General features: G+C 42.8%; 2 protein-coding genes across 2 annotated transcripts in view; both read left to right on the forward strand.

The window, feature by feature from the left end:
* The window catches only part of ip6k1 (inositol hexakisphosphate kinase 1), a 51,957-nt gene extending 46,175 nt beyond the window's left edge, over positions 1-5,782 (forward strand). Inside the window, exon 10 of the mRNA XM_030051394.1 lies at positions 8-5,782. Coding sequence (XP_029907254.1) covers positions 8-265 — 258 coding nt within the window. The 3' untranslated portion in view covers positions 266-5,782. The remainder of the gene's footprint in view (positions 1-7) is intronic.
* LOC115359829 (zinc finger protein 585A-like) overlaps positions 1-17,128 on the forward strand; it is a 1,044,768-nt gene that overhangs the window by 960,177 nt on the left and 67,463 nt on the right. Inside the window, exons 4-5 of the mRNA XM_030052472.1 lie at positions 12,877-13,478; positions 15,855-16,005. Coding sequence (XP_029908332.1) covers positions 12,877-13,478; positions 15,855-16,005 — 753 coding nt within the window. The remainder of the gene's footprint in view (positions 1-12,876; positions 13,479-15,854; positions 16,006-17,128) is intronic.

Below are 17,128 nucleotides of genomic sequence, written 5' to 3' on the forward strand. Positions count from 1 at the left end.
CACCCAGAACCCCAGCATCCTCCCCTGTCTCCCCCTGCCACCAATTTTGTTTCCCCTCCTCCTCAAACCAACCCGCAGCTCACCGCCCCCCCCGCCCCAGCAGCCCCCCCTGGTGGACGTTCGCATGATCGACTTCGCCCACTCCACCTTCAAGGGTTTCCGCGGCGACACGGCAGTGCACGACGGCCCGGACCGGGGTTATGTGTTCGGACTGGAGAGTCTGGTCCGCATCCTGGAAGGCCTGCGGGACGACAACCTACTGTAGCTCCCAACACACACACATACATGCACACACACACACACACACACACACACACACACACACACACAGTGGTAAAACAGCATGACAGATTGTGGAAAGTTAGTCCAGGTCAGAGCCATACACAGATGTAGTTAGTCCAGGTTGTGCTAGCAGTGTTAGCTGTAAATATAGAATAGTGTCCTCAGTAACATCGTCACGGCAACATGGGCACTCTAAAGTCCAGCTGGTTACTATAGCAACGGTCATGAAGCAGGACTGTAAAGCCGAAATGGCCGCTGCTGCAAACTGCAGTGAAGAAACTCTTCTACAGTATCTAGGGCTCTGCACAGTATATACACAAACACATAAAACTCACACACACACACACACACACACACACACACACACACACACACCCACCCTGGGAAGACCGTTTGGCTGTGGAGCAGTTTTAGAGGACAATGCAACAGAATGGATTGGGTTTCTTCTCTGACAGACTGATTGGCTGCATCCCAGGGACCGCCCACAGAAATTGGCAAACACCCACATTAACCCCCACCAAACTCCCTAAACACACACACACACACACTCATACACACACACACTAACACACACACACACACACACGGACACTCCTCCCTTCTCGTCCTCCCACCGATCCATTTGGACCCGGCAGAGCCGCACCAGACCACAGAGGGGCCGGAGAGCGCCGGGACAGGAAGCTGGACGGTCTCTCTGAAACACACTCAGTCACACGTCCAAACGTCCGTTAAGGCAAAGACACACGGCGACTTTTTTCAGGCAATGCAGACGGGCAACGTTGGCGATTGGCAGAACTTACAACAGCAAAGTGGGTCTCGGTGGTAGGCTGTAAAGAGCAAAAAACTATTAATTTCCACAACTTTATATATACATTTTGAGGGAGGGGGGATAATTCGGCGTCCTGTATCTGTAAAAGTGTCTCATTTAGTCAAACAAGGCCTTCAGTTCCTGCTGTCCTTCCAGAACGTCCCGCCATCCGGTTTAATGCTGTTACCTATCACTCTGGAAGCTCGGTGTTACTTTTCCAAATTGTGTCTAATCTCATTTCGGAGCTCCTCAAAGTAAATTGCTCACAAGTCTGTCAGCAGGATTGCCCACAATGCATTGCCTGAAGACGTTACCGTGTATCCCGGCCTTCAAAGTGCCGATTGGTTCCAGGCTGATGGCAGCTGTTAGCCAATGGCCTTTGACTTCAGGTTTGTCCATTTATGTTTCCTTTGAGCAAGCTCCAGAAGGCAGCCGTGACAGCGCTGCCCCCTGGTGGGCAGGAACAGGAACCCAGCCACACAGATGGAAAAAGGGTGTTTTTTTTTTTTTTCTTCCCCCCCATTTGGTTTCCAAGAGAGCAAAGGTGAATATTTAATTTTATTTTATCAAGGTAATCATTTATTTTTTTATTGTACCTTTATCCATACACGGGGGATTCACGGAAAACGTTTTATTTTGCATACCTCCCCCATGTACAAAGTGTAAACAATTTAGAGAAGAACCGAACTGCATCAGCGAGACAGAGAATATGAAAAGTGAGCAGGGGCGGCGTCGTGTGAGCTAACATTCGTCTTTTTTTCTGTTGCTGTCGACTCGTGTCCGGTCTCATGGATTCACTATCAACAACTGGCTGTCAGCTTTGGATTGCAGGTTCTCCCTCTGTCTCTGTGTGTGTGTGTGTGTTTTTTTTTTTTTTTTTTTTAATAAACAGTTACAGCAACAGAAATGAGACCAGCGTTAGCTCACCGATCCTCCGCCTGCTGACTGCAGAGGAGTTGTAGCTCTAGAGAAAAGCTTTTTTGCAAATGGCCGTCAGAGCAGACGAGGTGGCAGCCGGATGCAGAAACCACTGTGAGCCGTCGGGTTTGTCTCACTGCAACATGGATGGGATTTAAAGAGCTGCTCTCACGTGACTTTTTGTCCCAAAGCGGTGTGTTTATAATACTGTAATCTGTGTCTGCTCAGCTTGAACTGGGCTGTTGTTGGAATAGAGGGCATGCTGCCTCCATGTGGCCAGGTGCAGTATTGCAAGGAGACACGTTAATCAGGTCAGGGAATGTCTGAGAGCAATAATCCGGTTTCCACCACAAGGCCATCATCATTGATCAAAGCCATTTGTCTCGAAGATTGATTTTTTTTTTCTTTTTTTCAGCAATTTCTGCAGCTGAAATCAGCATCTTGACTGTTTCCAGTGGGTGTTGTAAGTGAAAGTCAGATGTCACAGCACTGCCAGTGTCCCTGATTCATTAGGAGCGCTGGCACAGGGACTAATAAACCATTTTTTTCCTGCTCAGATGTAAGCAGGCCCTGCGTGGCCCTGCAGTGAAAACACAGCTGGCAGAGCAGAAGGCATTGACTCAGAGTCAGCAGCCGTCCTCGCAGCGCTGTCACTGCTTTTCAGTCACTTTAACCACGTCGTACAGAAGGACAGCAGCGGTTTTGTTTTGGCGTTGAGAGGAGCTGACAGCTTCCTCGGTCGCACACGCCGACACGCCGGGTTCAGACGCTTCCTATGTGGTGCGCAGAGGCAGGGCGTGCAGCCTCCATCGATCCCTGAAGGGAAATCGTCTGAGTCTCCATGCCCGGTCTCACGGCCTGTCCGACTTTAACACGAGCTCCCGCAGAGTCTTGAAGGGTTTAAGTCTCTCGATGCAAAACCTACAAGAGCTCTGGTTTGAACTGACGGTGCCACACGCCGGTCAGATGAGTTTAAGGGAGAAGCATCGAAAAAACATAAACAAAACAAGTAAAGCAGCTGTTTTTCTTTTTTATTTCCTGTCGTTTCCATATCTTTTATCGTCTGAAAACAGATCTGGGTTTTCTATGAGATGGTTGTGTGGCTTTTTATTTGATTTGGTTCGTAAAATCACGTCACGTCTCGTCCTCACGCTGCGTTAAAACGCGCCGGTGACGCCGCCTGCGGTCCGCCAGGCCTCGGAGCTCAGGGCGCCGAGACTCCACCGTCGTTGTCTTTTGTCTCTCCTCTGATTCATATTGAATCATTTCATCTGCCGTTCAGTCTCTGTAAAGCTCATTTTTCTCCCAACAGGCGTCCAAAAAAATCTGCCAGCAGGGGTTTCATAATTCCTTTGACTTCAGTACAATTCAAAGGTGAATTAATTTATTTTTTATTTTTATCTGGAGATGGGTTGGAGAAATTTCTTGAAACCTGTAAATGATACATGGGAAACACAGATGATCACACTCCATCAGCCAGACATTGTTTTTTCTCTCTTTTTTTTATTTTTTATTTGTGAGGCAGAATATAGAACAACATGCTGGATTTTGTTCTTTTTTTTTGTTGGATCCACACACACTGATTTTAACCCTCTGGAGGACGGTTAACAAGGTGGATTGCATGCTTTTTTCCATTTCTGCTTTATTTGAGAGCACAGTTAAGAGAGATGCATCCAACATAGTTTCTTGTCCAGATTCAAACCCGTCACACTGCAAGTACAGTCACATGGTTACACACCTTTTTATTCCGTTGAGCCACCGGGACGTCCCAACAAGCCTTTTTCTCCTCCAGTTCAGAGTTTTCTCAAACCGAGCAACTCAATAATGAGCAGTAAGGTTGATCATTTCCCCCCCTTATGCCCCTAAAAGTTTTTTTTAATTGAACATAAAACACATTCCTGTTTTAAAAGTCTGTCGTCGGCAGTTTCACAGAGAATGGCAGGGTAAAGTTTTAGTTTTAAGTTTTTTTGTGAACTTTTTAAAGCCGTTAGCTTGCAGCTCAGCCTGTGAACGTGCACCGCAGCAGAGCCTCTGGAGGTCACTTCATCCAGCGCTCACATGTGAAGTCTTGAAACTTTAATCAGCCCTGAAAACTGGGTCAAAATGTCGCTGAAACGAGAATCTGCCACTGGAGTTTGGTCATTTCACTTTAGTTTGAGTAAGGCTTCAACAGCTGCTGTTTGGTGTCTTTTTAAATGTCTTCCCCCCTGCCCTCCCTAAAAACAGAGTTTATTCACTGTTTCCCCAAGAATTTCAGCTCAATCCAGGTGGAAAAGCCTCTGAAACGGCAGCCGGCCAACATGAGGACTGAAACTGTCAGGCACAGTTTGCTGCAGTCTGATTAAAAAGTCACTTCAGACTCGGCGAGTTTAGGTTTCACAGCTTCCCAGCGTGGCATCCATTAAATCCATAATGTAATAAAACAGCACCATATCTGGAAAAGGCCAGTATCTGTAGTAGGACAAATTTCATGACCATAGCCTAACTGTATTTATAAAAAGGCATTTGGCTCCACAGGGCAGGAGATTTCTTTAAGTTGAACTGGAGACAGGTGGAATCAGCCTCTCTGTACTGGCAGTTTTTTTCACTCCAGTTAGTTGAGGAAAAGTGAAATCTAAAAACTGAATATGAGACTAAACAACCAAAATTTTCAGTGTAATCAGTGTAGAAAGTTCAAGAGCAGCTTCCCGTGTCCGCGTGTCCCGTGTCGTCACGTCAGCCCTGGTTCAGTGTTCGAGTCGACTCAGATTTCATGCTTTTATCTCCCCTTTTTCAGATTCTGTTAAATTAACAGTTCAATACATTTTGACATAAAAACAAAGAAGTGTAACGTTAGCTCACGCGACTGACGCCCCCTGCTGGTCACGTTCAGCATCACCGTGATGCCGAACGGTACTAAAATTCAGATAAAATTCAGATTTTTTTTAAAAAAAATTTCTTGCAAATTTTTTTTTCTTCCTAGTGACCCCAAGTGCACTGCCGTTGTGGACAGATAGTTGCATTTAAAAAACAAACAAACAAATAAAAAACCTGCAACCACAATTTTGCTCTTTTGGAAAAATCTATTGAAATAATTTTCAGTTTCTACGGAAAAAAATTCGCACGACCAGGCAGTTTATTTATTTTATTTTGACGGTCAGCTGCGGACAAAACAGCAGGGCCAGCGTGACAAATCCCCCCGCCCCACTACACGATTAAAAAAATCAAATCAAAAATTCCTCCGATCCACCATGAGTCTGGGAAGAGATAAATGTTTGGAAAAGGTTTGATTTCAGATGTTTATATGAAATAAAATCCATCCGCTGGGTCTTCAGGTATGTTAGTGTGTGAGGTGAGAAACATCCGCCGTGGAAACGAGGCCAGGGGGTTTTAATCACTTTCAGGATGTTTTTTTTTTTTTTTTTTCTTGTATCGTGATCTGCGTGGCTCGGCCTCACCTCAGGCCCGGAGCAGCCGCTGCACTCGTCTGGTTTCTCTGCAGCCCGAATGCGCTTGTCAATCAAAAGGGACGAGGTGTGCGTGAGTGTGTGAGTGTGTGTGTGTGCGTGTGTGACTGGTCTCCTCGGTGGTGATGTCATCTGGCTCTCCATAGATGTGAGAAGAGATTATCTTGTAGAAAAAAAAAAAAGACAGAAACAAATATTATCACCCCCAAAGTATCTTTTTTTGTTTTCCTTTATTGTTGTTGCATGGATGGATATTTTTTTAAGAATTATAATATGACATCTTTATGACAACTTTGAATGTGAGCTATAAAACATTTATTTAAGAAAACACGTGTCTGTTGTGGTTTTTATTTTTTTCATTCACACGTTTTTTCACTGTTGACTCGTACGAGCTCAGAGACTTTCAAGAAGAAATGTCTTTCAGCTTTAATATAAATATAATATAAATATCCCAGAATCTTTTTTTTTTGTTAATTTTCAGATAATCTTTGCTATTTTGCCATGTATTATTATTATCATCATCACCATCATCATCATCATCACCATTGTTAGACTATTATGATTATTAGCATTCACATTTTATTTTATTACTATTTTATTTAATTTCATTTTAATTATTTATTTTTGCTAATGATACCTAACATCAATGTGATTTTTTTTTTTTTTTCTTTTTTTCTCAATTATTAATAGCCGTGTTTGGGGAAAAATATTCTGGTGAAATTGCTTGAAATGGTTGATTTTTCTGGGATTTCATTTACCAGAAACTAATAATAATACTAGAAAATGTATTGGCAATTATTTTGTTTATTACACTGTAATTTAACTACTTTGAATCATTTTGGTTCAACATCAGAACAAATTTAATACTGAGCACAAACCAAAATATCTCCTCCGTGCTCCACGGGGCCAAAGCTCTCAGCTTCAGGTTCCTGAACATTAAAAAAAAAAAAAAAAAACATTAAAAACCACCCGCGTCATATAATGCCTGTTTGACTCCCATGTTCATACTCTGTATTATCTTTTCTGTTTTACATTCTCATATTTTTTTCATCAACGTCATCGACTTGAGACTGAGAGCAGTGTGGAAACAAAAACTAAGAGCAAAATTTGTTTGCTTTAGTTCACCAAACACAGGTATAAAACATTAGAACAGGGCTACTCAACCTGTGGCCCAGGGGCCGCATGTGGCCCGTGCGTCATTTTTATGCTGCCTGCCACTGTCATATAATAAAGATATTATTATTCTATGTAATTATTGACTTTCAGCCTGTGGACAATTCATTTCTATCACTAACCACAAGAGGACGATAATGCATAAGCTATTGCACTGATGTCATGAACCTGTTTTTACCTACTGATCAGAAGTGGGCGTTAGTGTTGTAGTCAAGACCACATTACCGAGACTAGAGAGTACCGAGACCAAGATAAGACCAAGACATTTGGAGGTCGAGACTGAGACGAGACCAAGACATTTGGATGTCGAGACCGAGACGAGACCAAGACCATATATATTAAAGAAAAATCCTAACACAATAGAACAAAATGACAGGTATCTCTTTTAAACTTAGTTTGCTTTTAAACAAATGCAACAGCAACAAAAACAAAATGCTGTTGTTTTCTAACCAGCACAATGAAACAAATCTCAAATCTAAGGAAATCTGTTGTTTGACTTCTTGTAAAAAGTACGCCATCATTGACCTGACAACCAATGATAAATATGCTATTTCATAAAGAAAGATTAAAAGAAAAAGGAATAAGACCTAAATTAAATGAACTAAATGAAAAAAAAAAAATCAGCAAGGTTTCTTGAACATGGGTCTTTAACCTAAGCAATTTGAGAACATTTTGCATTTTGGTGCTTTGACAGCTATAGTTTGACTCATTTCAGGATGATGAAATTGAATACTGAATACTGACTATAAAATTCCGTTTATGAACTTCCATTTATATTTTAATGAATATTTATTAGGCTAAATAATGATTTTTAAGGAACCTTGCATGGATGCTATTTTTTTTAACATATATTTAAGCATTATTACACGAGAGGGTGTGAAGTTACAATAATGACGGTCAAGCACACCCTCCAGTGTAATAATGCGATTATACAACTATTACCAGCAAAATAAAATGTATAATCAACATGTTTTCATACTGTGGCCATTTCGCTCTCAAAATATAAAAGTTTTTTGCTAGTATTCTCTCCGTTTCAGCGGAAATACATGAGATCTGACGTTAACTAGTCCTTGTCAGCCAGCCAACTTGGGCTTATCATGTTTTCTAGATATCTTGATTTCCCAAAACTGAATAAATACCACACATAGCATCACAAAACTGCTTTGCTAGCTCAATCATGTTGTAACTAGAATATCTGCTGGAAAAAAAATCATTTTTTCATGGACTGATAGTTATACTTCTGCTGACTTCTCAGTCATTTTTAATCTAACAGGTGCCATGACAACGACTCACCAGCACAGCTGATCTTTATCTACAACAAACTTATAATGAACAGTTATAAATACGGGCTACTGCTTTCCAGTGTGGCGCCAGAACAAACATGTATCTTTTCATAAACTCACTGGAAGATGTTTTATTTCAGCTGGGGGTGTGTCACTCCAATTTAATATCAGATCGGATTAATGTGGCTAAGCAGCAAAAGTAACAACAGTAAGCAGTCACATTAAGGCTGAACAGAGTTATAGAATCACCTTTTCAGGCTGTTATCAATTTACCTCTGAAATAAAGATGACAGGTTTCACAGATGTGTTGATTTATTAAATGTTCATTTCAATGTACAGATGCAAACAAACTGACAAATTAGTTAAATCAATGGCCAAGGCTACTCATAAAGACTAAACAAATGAATAATGATTAATACGTTAATTAATAACTGATAACATTAACACATTAATAACAAGAACAAAGTTATTGCCTGCACATCTCCGTGGAAAATCTTACTGGTACTGTCCGTGGTGCTGATGCTGCCTCAGCGGGTACTATTACGTCCATGGTGCTGAATCTGCCTTAGCGAGTACTGTCCGTGGTGCTGAATCTGCATCAGTGGGTACTGTCCATGGTGCTGAATCTGCCTTAGCGAGTACTGTCCGTCATGCTGACTCTGCCTTAGCGAGTACTGTCCGTGGTGCTGAATCTGCCTCAGCGGGTACTGTCCATGGTGCTGAATCTGCCTTAGCGAGTACTGTCCGTCGTGCTGACTCTGCCTTAGCGAGTACTGTCCGTGGTGCTGAATCTGCCTCAGCGGGTACTGTCTATGGTGCTGAATCTGCCTTAGCGAGTACTGTCCGTCGTGCTGACTCTGCCTTAGCGAGTACTGTCCGTGGTGCTGAATCTGCCTCAGCAGGTACTGTCCATGGTGCTGAATCTGCCTTAGCGAGTACTGTCCGTGGTGCTGAATCTCCCTCAGCAGGTACTATACTGTCCATGGTGCTGAATCTGTTTCAGCGGGTACTGTCTGTGCATTTCATTCTCTTTATTATAGAAAATAAAGCTCCATAAAATTCACAGAGGATCTTGTTTAGCTCTTCTTTACTTACACCTGAAAAATCAGCTGTTTGCCCGGTGTTTGTCAGGTAGTCTTGTAGACATTTGACGGCCCAAGACTTTGACCGGGCCGTACCGGCTTCATTTCCTGACCACTCCACCTGATCCAGCTCGTCACTCGTCACTCTCGCATATCTTGGCTTTATCTGTTTCTGCCTTGTCTTCCTCGTCCAGCCATTTATCCAAACTTAGGTCGCCAAAGAAATCAAAATTGACAACAAATCGGTCCATTATGCAGATTAACAGAGTTGACAGCGGTTTTTGATGCGGGTTTCAGTGAAACGTTCTGTATTGCCATGGAAACCACACAGACTCGGGAATAAGATATAGGCGGAGTAATATTTTCAGTGATGAGGTATTTTTCATTTGAGCACAGCTAGCCGTGCTGTCATGCTCATTTGAGCACATTTTAAACTTCTGATTAACCAGTCAGATTGCTCGGTCGGATCTACCTGTTGTATAAATTTTAAAAATCTCACGTACCCCCTGGAGTTCCTCCACTTACCCCCAGGGGTATGCGTACCCCATTTGAAAAACTGTGCTGTAGGGTATATGCCCACATCAGCATAAGCACTGACATCTTCTGCTAAATACACAACCATATAGGAAATCAAGTTTATCATATAATGATGTCCCTTACTGTATCGACCTCGGGAGCCGTGATAGCTATGAAAAACTGACACTGCCGTTTGGTTCCTGTCCGTTCTCATTTTTATTCTATGTCTATCCCCTCCTGCATGTTGCCGCACGTCAGCCAGTCCACCATGAGCCACAGAACACACTCGCCGAGACGTTTTGCAATTTGCCTTGTACTCGTTGCCACTGACTTATGCAACAAGAGAGAAAGCCAGCCAGAGTTTGCCGACATTTTTCATGGCGATTTCCCGGGGACGCCCAACATAAGCACCGCTTCTCCAGCCGTCTTTATCCACTTTGCGTGACCGGTCTCGAGACCAAGACCAATCTCGAGTACTACAACACTACTGGAGAGGCAGCAGAGGCTCCTGGACGCCATCTTGCTGATGGAGGTGTGACTGCACAGAGGTTCGTAAGTTTTAAACGCCATTTTCACATCAGCGACTCACCTGGACCCTGACAGGCGAGGCTAACCGTCAGTTAAGATTCAAAAGAAAACATTGAGACAATCTGCAGCATCTGTGAGATAATGATATCAATATTAATGCATGATAATAACAACTAATGATATCAATATTAATGCATGACAATAACAACTCTAAATGACCAACTTCACAGGTTAATATCATGTTAGCGGGTCTGTTCAGCCACAACTTTCAGATCATTTTAAAAACAAATCGTTTATTGTGAATACAAATTATTTATCATCATATTTACTGATAGACAGCCGTTACTAGAGCAATTTCCATATTTTACCACACGACCCTGCGCCTCGTCTGTCTGTGCCGTCACCTGTTTATCGGTGCTGTCGCCTCCTGGAGTGGAATCAAAAAACAAAAATTTTAAAAAATGAAGTTAAAGTGGCTGCTGTGGATCACACAGGCCTCTGTACGATGCAGTACCAGGGTCACTGCAGGGGGGTGGGGGGCGGGGCCACATTCTAAAACAAAAAACTCTGAATTTTCTAGACAACTACTACTAGTACTACTAACAGTAAAGTAATAGTGGTAGTAGTATATTAGTAGATGTAGTAGTAGTAGCAGTAACAGTAGTAGTAGTAGTAGTTTTAGTAGTCATTGTAGTAGTAGTATATTAGTAGTAGTAGTAGCAATAGTAGTAGTAGTAGTAGTAGTAGTAGTGGTAGTATAGTAATTGTTAGGCTATAGTTGTTATACTAGTAGTAGTAGCAATTGTAGTAGTAGTAGTAATTGTAGTAGTAGTAGTAGTGGTAGTATATTAATAGTTGTAGTTATGGTAGTAGCGGTAGTAGTAGTAGCAATAGTCATAATAATTGTAGTAGTACTACAGAATTTTCTGGATTAAAGTTGTAAATTTCATAGAAAAAAACTTTTGAGATTAAAGTGGTTGCTTACAAAAAACCTCACAAATCTATGTTAAAAAAAAACAAAGTCCCAAATTCTGAGATTTTAAAGTCACAGATGTATGAGACAAAAAACTCATGTGCTGCCTCCTGCTGGCCGTGTCTCAGGCCTGCAGCTGATCAACTGATTCTACTTTGACATGGGATTCAGGAACAAGGAAATCCTGCTGATTTTAGCCCAGAATCACCAAATTGTTTTCTTCTGAATTGGCCCAAGTCACAGCAACGTCTCTTCAGAGTCCAGATGCTGAGGAGGAGATTGTGATTCTGGGCTCAAACCAGCAGGATTTCCCTCTGACTGGATCCCACAGGAGGAGAACAACTAGTTTTTGTAAATTTTTGAGATGATGGAAGGAAACCAGAAAAGGGGTGATGTGGGACCTGCAGCTCGTTCTAGTAAATAATCTGAAGCAACTGTAAAATATTTAACTCGGCTTTACTGAGGCTCGTGTGTAGAGGGAATTACAATAACCTAGACAGGACTAAATCAAAGTGTGAGTCAGAAGTTGGAGGGCTCGAGAAGACAAGCTATTTTTGCGATGTTTTTTATTTAAAGAAAACACTGGGCGAGCTTTGAGACATGAAGACATGAACTGGTCAAAGATGACAAAGAGATTCTCAGTGGCAGGTTTGCTGTTAGAGTGAAGTCGGCCAATAATCTCATCAACTGAGGCGGTGAGGTTATCAGGACCATGTAAAACAAAGTTTTTATTGGGGCTCTGGTGGGCGAAGTTACGGGATGTCCGATCTTTGGTCGCCAAGCAATCATAGAGTGAACTGGAATTAGGTGAGAATAAGAAACAACCTATTTCTCACCTAATTACTGTGGAAGGAAAATACACATTTTGGGCGGCTCAGACTTCCTGATTGATTCAGACTTGCTAATTGATGGGCCCATCCTGTCGTCTGGGCCTGGCCTTTAATCCTGTAGGCATGCACATGAACACTTACTGTGTCTTTTGTTCCCATTCGGAACCGCACCCTACCTGATCACTGCCTTAAAATACCTAGATCACTGTCTTACAATACCTTCCCTCACCTTTTGTTCTCTGCCTATTTACATACCGTCTGTACTCACTGTATAAAGGTCTTCCCCTGACATTGCTCTTGGTCAGCTCACCGTACCAGATACCCTCTGTGTCGGTCAGTTCACCAGTGTGCCAGTATACTTCAATAAACTCACACCGTTACAGCAAACTCCTAGACTGGACTACAGTGGTTTTTCTTCAACATTACAAAACAAACCAACAAAAACATAAAAAGCAAGTGTTGATTGTCACCATATCTGTTTTTTACAAAAGCTTTAGTAGGGATTATGCTGACATGAAGTGATGCTGACAGGCTCGGGTCATCTTCCAAGCATAATTGTGTGTGTGTCTCTCTCTCTCTCTCTCTCTGTGTGTGTGTGTGTGTGTGTGTGTTTTCCAGTGGTGTGTAAAGAGGAGGTTCCCCCTGAGCAGCTTCAGCGGACCCCCAGTCTGGAGTTCGAGCCCCCACACATTAAGGAGGAACAGGAGGAACTCTGCACCAATCAGCAAGGAGAGCAGCCTCAGGATATCACCAGGCTGCCGTTCACTGCTGTCCCTGTGAAGAGTGAGGATGATGAAGAGGAAGCTCAGTGGAGCAGAGACGCCTGCTGCTCCACTGGACAGATGGAAGCAGAAGATGGTGGAGAGGAACAAGCCAGGAACCCAGAACCCTCCTCTGAGGCTGAGACTGAGGACAGTGATGACTGGGATGAGACCAGAGAAGTCCAGTCAGGTTCAAACCCACTGAGTGACGTCCCTCTCAGTCATGACAGACCTGATATGGGAGAGAAACCAGCTTCCTGCTCCAAGACCAAGAACACAGGAAAGAGTACATTCCCCTGCTCACTCTGTGGTACAGGGTTTACACGGAAAGGAAACCTCACGAAACACATGAGAGTCCACACTGGAGAGAAACCATTCGTCTGCTCACTCTGTGGTAAAGGGTTTACACGGAAAGGAGACCTCAAGCGACACATGAGAATCCACACTGGAGAGAAACCGTTCGTCTGCTCACTCTGTGGTAAAGGGTTTACCACGAGTGGATACCTCAATGGACACATGAGAATCCACACTGGAGAGAAACCGTTCGTCTGCTCACTCTGTGGTAAAGGGTTTACCACGAGTGGACACCTCAATGGACACATGAGAATCCACACTGGAGAGAAACCATTCGTCTGCTCCGTCTGTGGTACAGGGTTTACTGAGAAAGGAACCCTCAAGATACACATGAGAATCCACACTGGAGAGAAACCGTTCCCCTGCTCACTCTGTGGTAAAGGGTTTACCACAAAAGGAAACCTCAATGAACACATGAGAATCCACACTGGAGAGAAACCATTCGTCTGCTCCCTCTGTGGTAAAGGGTTTACCAAGAAAGGACACCTCAAAAGACACATGATAATCCACGTTGGGGAGAACCTGTAGAGATGCAGTCCTGCATGTGTGTGTGTTTCTGTGTGTGTGTGTGTTTGGGAGAAGCTTCATTGAGCATCACACAGATGTAAGCAAACACGAGTGTGTTGGTGAGATGTTTCAGAGTCAATGCTGATGTTAGAGATGCAGCACATCCCAACACATGTTGTATATCTTGTGTTAATACAGAAAGAATTAGAGTTCCAGCAAAGTGTTTACTGTAATAAATGCCTGTTTACTAAATAAACTGTTTCACGTACAAATGCAGACAGTGTGTGTGTGGCTGCTTTTCCTGTGTTTTTGTTTTCCTGTGTCACATAAGGTGACTCTGCCCGCTTAAACTAGCCGGCCCGCCTCCGCTGCCCAGGTAACAAGCTAACAAGTTAGCCACATGCTGAAGAAACGTTGCTGCCTCACAGACGGATGCAAGGAGACTCATGTTTCTCTGCACACTCTTCCAAAAGAAACACACGGGACAGACCAGCGACTGACGGTCATTTTTTCCCGGGTCCCGCAGGGTTTTAGTCCAAATTTGCTCGTCTGTTCGGCTCATTTCAGCGCCGACTCTTTTATCAACCTGACACAATACAATGCCAGTTTCACAGACATTTTGTAAAGGATGCTGCTGTCCCCAACTTGTCTGGACCAATGTCAACTCCGCGACCAGTAAGTGATTTTTTGTCTCTGTCTCATCAGGACGAAAACATTTCCGGAAGTTGTAAAAGTTTTTCATGAGCACCATTGATAACATTATAGCCGTTAACTTGCCTGTGATTGGCCCGACCATATGTCACTCAGAAAACAGTCAGCCAGTCAGTGGAGAGGGGCTGATTCTCTCTTCTGACTGGCTAAAGGAACCGTGCTGCCAGTGCTCTGGTGAAAGGCAAGAGAGAGGAGCTGTGAAACTATATTTAGCAGACCACAGGTACTCAAAACCACAAATACATCTTGCAGGGAGATCAACAGTTCAAATAAAACCCAGGAAAAGTGGACACCATGGGGCCTTTAAAGCCTCTGGATTTAGAATGGAAGGTCAGAGAAGCTCCTGCAGGTGGAACATGGAGGTGGACCAGAGGCCTGTACCATAAAGCTGGATTTCGGCTTAGCGAGCTAACTTCAGGCTTAACCCTGGCTTTTCTGTACCATAAAGGTGGCTTACTTTTTATCAGGCTACGTTGCCATGGTAACATATGCTGAACACCTAACCTGCTCCGGAGCAGGTTAAGTTCAGGATAAGAGCTCAGCAGGTAGAAAAGCCCCACCTACTGACCAATCAGCTCTCTTGGAAAATGGCCTGCCCATTTTCCCTTTCTTCTTCTTTTATAAAATTAAAATTAATACATTTTACAATTCTTCTTGTATTTATTTTAACTCATGACTCTGCACTGTCCAACCAAAAATTGATCTTGTAGACTGATGTAGTGATTTTTAAAAATGTTTTTGAAAATAAATGAGGGGAATTTAAGTCAAAGGGTTAAATAAAAGTCTCATAAAATACACGCCAGCCTCTGGGCTCCTTTAGGTTTCCATTAGTTTGCTCATATTTAGTATTTAGGGTGTCTGCCCTGAAAAGTCCACATGAGAGTTGGTGCCAAATGTTTTACAGTCTTTAAGTGACAATATAATAATATAATAGCTAATATAATAGCTAAATTGAAAAAAAAAAAAAAAAAAAAAAACACAACGCAGATAAACAAAAAATCTAATCCAAAGCCTTTATCTTGTGAAAGAGATAAAAGAATCTAGTGATGATGACAACGCTGATGATGATTGGATTTTGTGTACCCAAGATCTTCATCATCTCTCTGACTAGAGAGATGATGAAGGTTGGGTTAAGAAAAGAGGCATTTGTCTGTAAAGCTTGGAATCGAAGAGAGCTAACAGAAATAGTGGGAGATTGAATGCAACTGCTAAAACTGACTTTAACATCTGGTTTGAAAGACAAAGTGTTTGATGTTTGTAAAATTCCTGCAATTCCACTGAATTTACAAGAATCACACCAGAGCAAGCGCATGCCTTCTACAGCATCATGGCATTTGCAGGTCAAAACATGAGGTAGTACAGCAGACTGATTTTAGTCCCTTCACCAAAATTAGACAAGGAAGGATGAGAATCCTTGGGAGCTTTAAGGTGGTGACTACAGCGAAAGAAAATTGTAGCCTGTCACAAAATCAGATTGATTGAACTTCCTCCTGGTTACGTGCAAAATGTGCTTGTGAACAGTCTTCAGCCATAGATTAAAGTAAAAGTACAACTGACACTTGGATGGACAGGAAAACCTATGTAGCTAGTAGAGATAGCCCAACATCATTGGGATAACACAGAGCAAAGATAATGTAAAATGCATGAAATGCTAATGCTTGCCCAAGTGTCTCACTACACAGGTGGAGCAACCAGAGGAGGATGCAGTGGCAGAAAAACCTACAAAAGAGGGAGGTGGAGCCAAAAAACATGGGCCAAGAGATCATCAACATCATGATCAAAGTCACAACTCACCCTTTTCAAGCAACCAACATGAGAACTGCTTCCATTGTGGTGAGCCAAAACATTGGATGAGTAACTGCCCATATAGAGCCTCCCAGAACCTTACCATGCCTACGGCACCTCCATTGAGAAGCCAGATGGAACACCAACAAATCCCACAGCACTGTCAATTGCACTGTCAGGACAGCATCAGAAATTGAAACTGAAATTGAAAATTGAATTGTGATCCAAGCTTCACTAATTAAATTGGCAGAAACCTCATTTGTTGAAAAATATACAAATGGAAAATCAGTATCCTTTAACCCTCTTACACCTGCAATTCAACCAAATCCGCCTGGATTTATTTTGCTTTTTATGGTTGTAGAATTGTCAGAATTGTGCAATGAGTGAGTGCTTTTGCTCATTTTTGCAATAAAAATTCATCTTTCAATACCTGGCAGTTATTCAATATTTTCTGTGTGTTTTGACTGTATAATAACAGGTAAAAGGGGAAAAAGAGCAAAAACGGATCTGGAATTTTCAACTTTATAACAACATAGGAACTCTGAAATGACAGGAACAAACAATTGGAAATGTACAATTTGAACTTTGACCTATCTTGCATATGTACAAAAAGTTTTGTCAGTCCTGGGCTTTCAGAAGTCCCTTTTTCAGCCTGCTATCACAAATATTGTCCAGGCGTATTTTATGAAAGTCCTTGAAAAGTTCCTCTCTAACTGTAAACAGAGGCCAACACTGCAGACCAAACACTGCTATAATGCTCTCCTGTAGCACACAGCTCTACAGCAAACACTGTCTGGCCCTCCTGCTGGCTCTTTGTGTATTCTACTGCTCCCTGCTGTTGGGGGCAGGGAAGAGAGCAGAGGGGGGGGCTCTGTGGGCTGCAGGCCAGTGAGATACTGTAATGACTGGTCTATCCACTCTCCCTGGGAGCGCTCCGCCTCTCCGCTCTCAGAGACCGCTGAGATTTTTTCGATGCACCATTGGATCAGGCATTACGGTAGGGAGAAGCTCAGATTACAAGCATGTGACGCACCGCGGACTCTGCTGTGATTGGACGGCCGAACTGTCAATCATCCTGTGGAGTTACCGTAATGGACTGCATAGAGGCGAAAAGCTCCGCTTCTCCGGTGACAGCTGTTTTTTAAATTTTTCGAATATAATAAGCGATCAC

This window comes from Myripristis murdjan, chromosome 5, assembly GCF_902150065.1.
Source record: "Myripristis murdjan chromosome 5, fMyrMur1.1, whole genome shotgun sequence".
Lineage (NCBI taxonomy): Eukaryota > Metazoa > Chordata > Actinopteri > Holocentriformes > Holocentridae > Myripristis > Myripristis murdjan.